The following is an 11,377-nucleotide window of genomic DNA, read 5'->3' on the forward strand; positions in this document are numbered from 1 at the left end:
CCATAAAATCATTGCTGATCATTAGCAAATCTTCCGGTGTATTTACACGTCAATCGTTATTATGATAGTTTGTATACTAGGGTATATGAGCGATCGTAACGAACGTCTATCATTCTGTGTATTATGGTGAATTATGTCAGGTTGTTCAGAGAAAAAAAAAAAAATTTGCTTAATCTAATAGGACCCTAAGAGAGAACCCCATCCACACACTATAGACCTTACCTTTCTCTGTAGAGAAGGAATCCTCATCATCTTCCATATTCATCATCTTATTCAGATCTTTAATTTGGTCCTTGTCATCTTCCTCCTTCTTCACTGTCTTGTCTCTTTCAGGAACTGGTTTCTGCTCTTCCTTTTCTTCCTTGTTACTAGTTTCCACTTCACTTTCTGCTTTATCTGCTGCACAGAGATGAAGAATATTTGACTGTCACTACATTAACCAGGTATAACGTAAAGCTCAACCAAATGGCAGCAGGTGGCCACTCACCCAATGTTTTCCTGTAGTTGACATTTGTGTTTCCGGGAAATCGTGGCATGAAGCGATGAACATGCGTTTTACTGGTCCAGCACCACCCTCCATATCCAGTCACACGGTACTCCTCCCCTTTCTGCTTCCATACCTGGGAACAAGCAGGTGGTTACGTCACTGGGATGACATAAGATCACAGAGCACCAGAGGAAGAGCAGTCTGACGGGTATACCTGATGTTTTATGGGGAATGTGTACTTGACCCAGGTGGCCTGCTGCATGCTCTCCTCTTCCTCCTGCTTCCTCTCCTTCTTTTTCACTTTGTCTTTTTCTTCTCTCTCCATGGAGGTCATCCGCCGCAACCTGAAAGCAAGTTCAGAGTGACAACATTGACCACTGCAACCAGCTACGTGCTCATGACGTGTCCTATAGGAACACCTCTCTAGTGTTATACAAGGCAGCCAGACACCTGTCATACCTTGTGTGACCCAGACAATCCTTCCATATCGGCAGCACCACGACAGGTTTGATGGCACACTCCAGTATTGCTAGCGCTAGTGCAAACTCCCGTGGCTTGCTGCACATCTGAACCGCTTTGATCCAGTTTGACCTGTGGCAGAGAAATGGCCATGAACCAATCTGTAGTTTTACAGCAAGCAGAAAACTGTTCCCAGAAGGAGGCCGCTTACCTATGTGAGGCCCAGTTGGGGTGGAGGAAGGGTGCGGGGATGTTGTTCTCCAGCTGGACGATGGTAAGCCTCAGCGTAGATATAGTCAGAACCTTAGACCCATGCACAGAGCCATTCCACCGGAACTCCCCCGTGGGGGACACGCAAAACTTATGAGAGAGATGCCGCCTCTTGTCGTGGTCCTCTCGATGCTGGTGTTTGTTCAGGGCATATGAGTTGGTGGAGTACTGGTTGTGGTACAGCCGATACTTGCCCTCCTGCCCGAGCTTAAAGTAATTGATCAAGGCGCCCCTCATGACCAAGTCCTTCCTGGTGCTCAGCCGGGAGATCTCACCTTGAGAATTAACCACCAAGACCTGTACGAACAGAATAAAAACAAGTTAATAAAAGTAAACAAGATGGTCTGGCACTAGACCCCACCCGTGAATCAAAGTGGTAGGGTCCATGCAATAGAGCAGATAGCACTCAGCTAGGTATCTTGTAACTAAAAGCACCCATCTTCTAAGAGGTTTGTGACTTATCACAGCACTCAGACTCAGGGACACCTTAAAAAGTAGAAAAAAATTAGATTACTGAGTATTGATTCCTAACTAAAAGTCCTGAACACAAGAAAATGGAGCACAAGGAGGTGCCAAACCTCCCTGATTAGATTCCATCACCACATATACAAGGCTGGCAGGGTACAGACACCACAAAGCAGAAGGTGGACAGAAAGGGCCACATGTTAGGTGTCCCACCGAGTGCAGCTGATCCATAGATGGCCGATGCAGAACACAAACCTCTCTGCCTTCCTTATAAATCTTATTTGCTTCCTGGACTGCGGCACTGAACTGGTGACTCTTCAGCAGACTTAACTTGCTGTCGGGGTTCCGCAACCGCGTCACCATCCTAGAGGGGGTCTTCCCTGGAAGATCCACTGTATCCAGCGAGCACTTCTCCAACTTCCCATCTCCAAAACCTAGTAAGAAAAGAGCGAACATGTAGCTTTATACAACCGATAGCAGGCAGGTTCATACTACGGTGGTGCACACACTTACTGGTCTCTTCTGGCCTCGTGGTGGGCTGCAAAGGGTCTTTACTGGTGCTGTCTTCCTGCTGTTCGGGTGCAGTGCTGTCTTCTGACTGTGAAGCAGAGGGGGCAATGGAACCGACCTCTTCTGATGATTCTGTCAATTCAGGAAAACTATGAGACACACTGACATCTCAGCTGAAGAATGCCCGTAGGGACGGTTTCACATCTGCATTCTAAAGACCCCAAAATATTAGGCCAAACCCTCCGCTCGCTAAGCTGAACGTGCACATATACAAAAGGATCGGAAGAGATAGCTGTCAGCTGTACAAGTGTTTGGCTCACAGTCATCTCATGTATCACTACAGCTCCAGTCACAGATAAAATAGCTCAGTGTGCAGCATTATTTTATACCAGGGACGGGGAAGCTGCACCTGTAAGCTGCTGCAAAACTACAATTTCCGACAGGCTGCAGGTTCCCCATGCCTAGTATAAACCACCAAACACTATGACAGAACTCTAACTGACTTATTGTCTGTTATGAAGCAGAATAAAGACGCACAACACAAGAATAGCGATGGCAAAAAAACAGCGAATGTTGTAAGAACCAAGACATCATCAAGTACCTAAGGTGGCAGGAGCTGCCGACTGTGGGGTCCTGTCATCTGTGACCCTACTGCTGTCCTCTGCCACAGGCTTCTCTGATTCCTTAGCCGGGGCATCAGAGGGTTTGGAGTCACCAGTGGCCAGAGAGTCCTCTGTGCTTCTTTTCTCAGCCTCGTTGTTCACTGCAATAAGAGTGACACAAAACCTTTAATGCCTCTACTGTATTTAGAGATGCGGCAGTGATGCAGACCCCCACTATCACACACTTACCTCCAGACCGGCCCTTCTCTGCCCCCTCTCCAGACCCGCTGTCCTCTGGTTTGATGGTGGAGCTGGATTCCTTGTTCTCCCCTTCGGCTAGGCTTTGTGACTTCTCTCCCTCTGCTGTCAGCTTGTTCGGCTCTGCTTCATCCCGTTTAGCTTTAAGGCGCTCCATGATTTCCTCTAAATAGAAAAAAATAATTCACACCATAGATTCACAAACACCAGCTCTCATAAAAGACTGTAGCTCCTACACTACTGGTCAGTGGACCCCAGCTATCACAGATCTCTATCCGCCCAGCGTCCTATATGGAGTGATCCCTCACCATTGACCACAGACAGGTAGGAGCGGTTGTTTCCCTTGGCTTTGTTGGTCAGCTCCTCTGTAATGTCCATGTGCCGGTAGATCTCCTCCCGCAGGTCCTCCAGGGTCTTGCACAGGTCGGTCTCATAGTGCGTCTTGTCCAGGACGTCCAGTAACTCTTCCAGCTGCGGCCGGGAGCTGTAGTACCAAATTTTCTTCTCATTATCTGTGTCTTCCTCTCTGCAGATAGATGACACATAAGAGTATAAAAAAAGAGGCTAAAGTGTATTGGCTACTAAAAGCATCTATCATCCATGTACAGGACCCCCACTCTTGTGGAGCAGTGGAGTGGTAGCACCCCCGCATAGAGCAGTAACTGGAGCGGTAGTGCCCTCCCACCCCCACAGAATACCCCCTCCCACACAGTGACAGCAGCGGTAACAACTCTGTGTAGAGAAGTAAATGGAGCACTAGTCACACCAATACATTACCGCTCTATTCACATGGGACACTCTGGATGGATCACCATTCTTGAGATCACTGGGAACCCTGATGATCAGACTGTTCTATCACCCGCCCAGTAGTACCCCTATGCAGGACATTTGGCCACATCCTGCTCTGGGTCACGGATCTCGAGGGCCCTGCCTGCAGCTGCCAGAGGTGGATGGAAACAGCAGAAAGCAATTTTTGTAATTCACAGGGGATAACAGAAGTCATACCATGAGCTGGTCCCACCGTGTGCCCATGTGAGAGCCTTTCTCTACAGCTAATGCAGGAAAGAGGGGACATCAATGTCTTCTGCGCATCTCTAGGGGACTCACAGCAAGCGTCCAGACACAGAAAACCGCAACGTCCAGTCCACCCTGCAGGAGCTGTAGTATGCTGTCACATGGGCACCAGTTTGGATCATCATCTGGACTGGAAAATAACGATTTGCTGTGAGAGAAGCATCAGCCCTTATGTGTAGGCAACCACGTTGGACGATCCTAACGTTAATAGAAGTTCTGCAACTTCCCAAGAGAAAGCAGTCTGACACTCACATAATGACCCGCCTGTTGAGAAACCAGTACTTCCTGCGATGTCGGTCATATCCAATCGGCTCGTGCCGTATGTAGGGTTTATTTTTTTGAATTTCAGCGATGCAGTCACTGACGCCTGACACCTTGTGCGCCACACACACTTCGCACTGCCACTCGTCCTCAGGGACCTCCTCCAGAGGCGGCTTTACGCACTCCAAGTGGTAGACTGCAGAACACGTCTCGCAGCAGAGCAAGTCACCCAGTTTATGGCACACGCGACAGTGGTCATCGTACTGGATCACCCCTTCTGCCATTAACTCCTCACGGGCCATGTTTGTGGTTAGAAACTGATCCACCAGGAAGAGCAGCACCTGAACCTTGCTCTCAATGGGTCCATAAGGATAATCGTCGATCTCCTGGTAGGGAAGCACATGGTGGTATTCCTTGTCGCTCTCACAGTAGACGCGCAGCACCTCTGGCCACGTCATCCCATCTATAAAGTACAAGGTGGAGTTGACGCTGTCCTTTAGGTCCGCTGGTCCAAAGGTGGTATTAGAGGTGTCCTCCTCCCGCAGGATGGCTTTCAGGAGAGCGATGTGCGTTTCGGCCATTAAGGTGCACTGCTCCTGACTCACCAGTGCTGCACAGAAGTCCTCGAAGCGGAAAGGAGAAAGTCGCAGCACCGTACCAAAGGTCCTTAGCACCTCGTAGATGGCAATGACATTCAGCAAGTGCTCACTCGGCAGCAGCAAGTCCTCTGAGGACTTAGGAAACTCCAGCGGAGGGACATCCTTCTCCTCAAAGATTGGAGAGCGCGGGCGGTGAACACGAGGTTTCCTCCTTCCTGTGGAGAAATAAAAACAAAAGTCACAAAAAGAGCTCAATATTTTCTTTTTAACAGTTCTGCCGATCTGCAGACTTTTTGCAGTTATAGAGCTCCCCCAAGCCAGTGACCCAGGAAGACCAGGGATTAATAAGAGGACGAGGAAGGAAAGACAGGGAGGAAGAAGTAGATGAAGAGGAAGCAAGAAAGAGAAGACCAGGAAAAAAGAGGGAGGGTAAACGCAAACAGGGAGGATAAATACTGATAGGGGAGGCAGGGGAGGGTAAACACGGATGGGGAGGCAGGGGAGAGTGAATGTGGATAGAGAGGATGAATGCCGAAGGGGAGGCAAAGGTAGGATGAACTCGGGCCAGGAGGCTGAAGGCGGATAGGGAGGATGAAAGCTCATGGGGAGGGCAGGGGGGTGTGAACGCGCATGAGGAGGGTGAATGCGCATTAGGAGGCAGCAGAAAATAGAATCAGAATAGAGATTATGAGAGGAGACACCAGAGAGGATAGGTAGGAAGAGGTAAGAAAAATAAGAATAAGGAGTTAAAAACAAAGAAGAGTAAGTCAAGGAGGAAGAAGATGAAAAATAAAACAAAAAAAACAACAAAAATAAACAAGACACCCAGGAGGGGAGAAGGCTATGATCATAATTATCATCCTCTGGGGATGGTTCTGATATATCATGTAGGAGAGGGGGGTGGGGGTCATATAAGTTGATATGTGATGATTATGATATATGATTATTAGAGATGAGCGAACCTGGAGCATGCTGGAGTCCATCCGAACCCGAACGTTCGGCATTTGATTAGCGGTGGCTGCTGAACTTGGATAAAGCCCTAAGGCTATGTGGAAATCATGGATATAGTCATTGGCTGTATCCATGTTTTCCAGACAACCTTAGAGCTTTATAAAAGTTCAGCAGCCCCCGCTAATCAAATGCCAATTGTTCGGGTTCGGATCGACTCAAACCCGAAACTGGTTCGCTCATCTCTAATGATTATTATATTTATTCTCTCCCAGGAAAGGGGGAGGGGTAGCAGGGGTAATTTAAGATTATAATCCCTTGGGGATTGTTATGATATATTATCTCCCGGGGGGTGTTAGGTTATAAGCTTATTATTACCTTCGGGGATGGGGGGGGGGGCATTTCGATTATGTTCCCCTTGAGGGGTGGGTGAGTAATAATATAACATTATAACCCTTGAGGGAGCAAGAGAGATGTTGTAACGTTATTATCCTTTGGGGGAGGGGTCTCTAATCTAACATTATAATCCTGCAGTAAGGGCACGGGTACGATCCTGTGGAAGGGATAATATTATAACCCTGCGCGGTAAGGGCACGGGTATTATCATGGGGGAGGGATATAAAATTATATTCCTGCGCTAAGGGCACAGGTATTATCCTGTGGGAGGGTTATGATATAACATTATTATCCTGTGGTAAGGGCACCGGTATTATCCTGGGGGAGTATTATGATATAACATTATTATCCTGTGGTAAGGGCACCGGTATTATCCTGGGGGAGTATTATGATATAACATTATTATCCTGTGGTAGGGGCACGGGTATGATGCTGTGGGAGGGTTATGATATAACATTATTATCCTGTGGTAGGGGCACGGGTATGATGCTGGGGGAGGGTTATGATATAACATTATTATCCTGTGGTAAGGGCACAGGTATTATCCTGGGGGAGGGATATGATATAACATTATAATCCTGCGGTAAGGGCACAGGTATGATGCAGGGGGGGGGGGGGTAGGATATAACATCATAATCCTGTGGTAGGGGCACAGGTATGATGCTGGGGGAGGGTTATGATATTACATTATTATCCTGTGGTAAGGTCACCGGTATTATCCTGGGGGAGGGATATGATATAACATTATAATCCTGCGGTAAGGGCACAGGTATGATGCAGGGGGGGGGGTTAGGATATAACATTATAATCCTGTGGTAAGGGCACAGGTATGATGCTGGGGGAGGGTTATGATATTACATTATTATCCTGTGGTAAGGTCACCGGTATTATCCTGGGGGAGGGATATGATATAACATTATTATCCTGTGATAAGGGCACGGGTATGATGCTGGGGGAGGGTTATGATATTACATTATTATCCTGTGGTAGGGGCACGGGTATGATGCTGTGGGAGGGTTATGATATAACATTATAATCCTTTGGTAAGGGCACAGGTATGATGCTGGGGGAGGGATATGATATAACATTATAATCCTTTGGTAAGGGCACAGGTATTATCCTGGGGGAGGGTTAGGATATAACATTATTATCCTGCGGTAAGGGCACAGGTATGATGCTGTGGGAGGGTTATGATATAACATTATAATCCTGCGGTAAGGGCACAGGTATGATGCTGGGGGAGGGATATTACATTATTATCCTGTGGTAAGGGCACAGGTATTATCCTGGGGGAGGGATATGATATAACATTATTATCCTGTGGTAAGGGCACAGGTATGATGCTGGGGGAGGGTTACGATATTACATTATTATCCTCGGGGGGTTATACTACTCCTTGTCTTCTCCCCAGAGGTGTTACTATGTAATTGTCGGGCTGCAGTCCCGCTCCCGGCCGCTGGGGGCGCTGCTCTCTCTCCCCCTCCCCGCTGAGTGTCCCGGCCGCTAGGGGGCGCTCACCCGGGGTGCTGCTGCTGTACGTGCTGTGGCTCCTGAAGCTGCTGTCCGTGCAGTAACTGGCGTCGTCGTCATCGTCGATCTCTTCGTCCATGTCGTGGCGGTAGTCGTCGTCGTCCATGTCCTCAGGCTCCTCTACGTCGTCGTCGCCGCGTCGTTCGTCCGGCTCGTCCTCATTGTCGTCGCTCTCGTGGTCGTCGTAGACCACCTTGCTGGGGGTACGGCCTCCTCGGCCTCCTCCTCGGCCTCTCCTGCCCCTGCCGCCCGGCCCGGCCTTCCTCCTGCGCCCCCGGGGAGGGGACGAACCGATGGTGTCTCCATGCAGCGCCCATCGGCCCCGGCTGCTAACGCCCCGGAGCCTGGAGCGGAGCCCGGCCGTGGGGCCCGGGGAGGGGTCGGCGGGTGGCAGTGTGGGGGTCTTGGGCGGCCTGCCCCGCCGCCCCCTCATGCTGAGGCCTCTGGAGCCGGGACGCTGTGCGGAGGACGGGCGGGGAGAGCTGGGGAGCGGCCGCTGTTGGCGGAGACGTCCCGGAGATGGGAGGCGGTGCCCGGGCCGGAGGACGCCGTGTACTCAGTCACAGGTGGCGGCGCCGGGCTTCGGATCCACCGCGGCCGCCATCTTACCCTCTCCCTCGACTGGAAGAGCCAGGCCGGGGTCACGTGACGGCGAGGAGGAGGCGGCGGCGGGCTCCACCTGCTGGCGGCGTCTAAGGAACTGCAGCGCCACACTGTAATAGCCAAGGGGGACCCCGAATGTACAGGAGGAGACCCCCACTCGTAAAGGAAAGGAGCCCCCATATACAGAAGGGGACCCACACACAGCAGACACGCCCAAATATACAGGAAAGGAGCCCCCATATACAGGAGGGGACCCACAGACACCAGAGATGCCCAAATATACAGGAAAGGAGCCCCCATATACAGGAGGGGACCCACAGACACCAGAGATGCCCAAATATACAGGAAAGGAGCCCCCATATACAGGAGGGGACCCACAGACACCAGAGATGCCCAAATATACAGGAAAGGAGCCCCCATATACAGGAGGGGACCCACAGACACCAGAGATACCCAAATATACAGGAAAGGAGCCCCCATATACACCAGGGACACCCAAATATACAGGAAAGGAGCCCCCACTTACACCAGGGACACCCAAATATACAGGAAAGGAGCCCCCACTTACACCAGGGACACCCAAATATACAGGAAAGGAGCCCCCATATACAGAAGGGGACCCACATAAACCAGAGACACCCAAATATACAGGAAAGGAGCCCCCACGTACACCAGAGACACCCAAATATACAGGAAAGGAGCCCCCACTTACACCAGGGACACCCAAATATACAGGAAAGGAGCCCCCATATACAGAAGGGGACCCACATAAACCAGAGACACCCAAATATACAAGAAAAGAGCCCCCATATACACGAGACACCCAAATATACAGGAAAGGAGCCCCCATATACAGGAGGGGACCCACATACACCAGAGACACACAAATATACAGGAAAGGAGCCCCCATATACAGAAGGGGACCCACATAAACCAGAGACACCCAAATATACAAGAAAAGAGCCCCCATATACACGAGACACCCAAATATACAGGAAAGGAGCCCCCATATACAGGAGGGGACCCACATACACCAGAGACACCCAAATATACAGGAAAGGAGCCCCCATATACAGGAGGGGACCCACACACAGCAGACACGCCCAAATATACAGGAAAGGAGCCCCCATATACAGGAGGGGACCCACATACACCAGAGACACCCAAATATACAGGAAAGGAGCCCCCATATACAGGAGGGGACCCACAGACACCAGAGATGCCCAAATATACAGGAAAGGAGCCCCCATATACAGGAGGGGACCCACAGACACCAGAGATGCCCAAATATACAGGAAAGGAGCCCCCATATACAGGAGGGGACCCACAGACACCAGAGATACCCAAATATACAGGAAAGGAGCCCCCATATACACCAGAGACACCCAAATATACAGGAAAGGAGCCCCCACTTACACCAGGGACACCCAAATATACAGGAAAGGAGCCCCCATATACAGAAGGGGACCCACATAAACCAGAGACACCCAAATATACAGGAAAGGAGCCCCCACGTACACCAGAGACACCCAAATATACAGGAAAGGAGCCCCCACTTACACCAGGGACACCCAAATATACAGGAAAGGAGCCCCCATATACAGAAGGGGACCCACATAAACCAGAGACACCCAAATATACAAGAAAAGAGCCCCCATATACACGAGACACCCAAATATACAGGAACGGAGCCCCCATATACAGGAGGGGACCCACATACACCAGAGACACCCAAATATACAGGAAAGGAGCCCCCATATACAGAAGGGGACCCACATAAACCAGAGACACCCAAATATACAAGAAAAGAGCCCCCATATACACGAGACACCCAAATATACAGGAAAGGAGCCCCCATATACAGGAGGGGACCCACATACACCAGAGACACCCAAATATACAGGAAAGGAGCCCCCATATACAGGAGGGGACCCACACACAGCAGACACGCCCAAATATACAGGAAAGGAGCCCCCATATACAGGAGGGGACCCACATACACCAGAGACACCCAAATATACAGGAAAGGAGCCCCCATATACAGGAGGGGACCCACACACAGCAGACACGCCCAAATATACAGGAAAGGAGCCCCCATATACAGGAGGGGACCCACATACACCAGAGACACCCAAATATACAGGAAAGGAGCCCCCATATACAGGAGGGGACCCACATACACCAGAGATGCCCCCGTGTACAGGAGGACCCCCTATATACCAGAGATCCCAAATATATAGAAGGGGAGCTCCCATGTACAGGACACCATGAATGTACAAGAGAAGACCTCTGTATACCAGAGACCCCAAATATACACAACGGGAGCCCCAGATATACCAGAAGCTAAAAGAGAATGTGAACAGCGCTCTATGGTGTAGACTCTTTGGTACAAAAACTCTCACCAGGTGGTGGTGTGCATGATATAAAGCACAACTCTTCAGAAACCTAGATGGGTGAGATGGACAGAAGCCTGCAGCCTTCCTAGGACACCCACGCCAGGGTAAATGTGAGATCAATTCCTCCATTCCAAGAAAAAATTCCAGGTGAAACAGGCGCAGGTCATCCACAGATAAAACAAGAAGAAGAAGCGGAGTGCCCCGAAGACCCCGAATATACAAGAGGTGATGCTAAATATACAGTAGAAAATAAAGAGTGGGGGAATTGCTCACATTTACCTGAGACTCCAACTATACAGGAGGAGACCCCCCCCCCCATGTAGCAAAGAGCCCGAATATACAGGAGTAGACCCCAACTACACCAGAGACTCTAAATATACAGTAGGAGACCCCCACATACAAGAGGGGGCACCAACTATACCGGAGACCCCGAATATACAAGAGGTGATGCTGAACATACAGTAGAAAATAAATATACAGAAGGGGACACCAACTATACTGGAGACCCTAAATATGCAG

The 11,377-nt window shown here is 50.0% G+C and overlaps 1 protein-coding gene across 7 annotated transcripts in view; it reads right to left on the reverse strand.

Moving 5' to 3' along the window:
* BPTF (bromodomain PHD finger transcription factor) overlaps window positions 1-8,499 on the reverse strand; it is a 27,614-nt gene extending 19,115 nt beyond the window's left edge. For 4 of the 7 annotated variants that reach the window (XM_069951580.1, XM_069951578.1, XM_069951579.1 and 1 more), the window contains exons 1-12: window positions 7,848-8,499; window positions 4,378-5,200; window positions 3,360-3,577; window positions 3,043-3,216; window positions 2,793-2,954; window positions 2,195-2,323; window positions 1,937-2,115; window positions 1,158-1,513; window positions 947-1,078; window positions 702-831; window positions 488-620; window positions 223-399 (exon numbers count right to left, since the gene is read on the reverse strand). In XM_069951580.1, the coding sequence (XP_069807681.1) occupies window positions 223-399; window positions 488-620; window positions 702-831; window positions 947-1,078; window positions 1,158-1,513; window positions 1,937-2,115; window positions 2,195-2,323; window positions 2,793-2,954; window positions 3,043-3,216; window positions 3,360-3,577; window positions 4,378-5,200; window positions 7,848-8,292 (3,058 nt within the window). In that variant the 5' untranslated portion in view covers window positions 8,293-8,499. The remainder of the gene's footprint in view (window positions 1-222; window positions 400-487; window positions 621-701; window positions 832-946; window positions 1,079-1,157; window positions 1,514-1,936; window positions 2,116-2,194; window positions 2,324-2,792; window positions 2,955-3,042; window positions 3,217-3,359; window positions 3,578-4,377; window positions 5,201-7,847) is intronic. The other 3 variants (XM_069951581.1, XM_069951576.1, XM_069951577.1) reach the window with 2 other exon arrangements.
* Window positions 8,500-11,377: the final 2,878 nt, after the last annotated feature.

Source organism: Dendropsophus ebraccatus, chromosome 14 (genome assembly GCF_027789765.1).
Source record: "Dendropsophus ebraccatus isolate aDenEbr1 chromosome 14, aDenEbr1.pat, whole genome shotgun sequence".
In the NCBI taxonomy this organism is placed as follows: domain Eukaryota; kingdom Metazoa; phylum Chordata; class Amphibia; order Anura; family Hylidae; genus Dendropsophus; species Dendropsophus ebraccatus.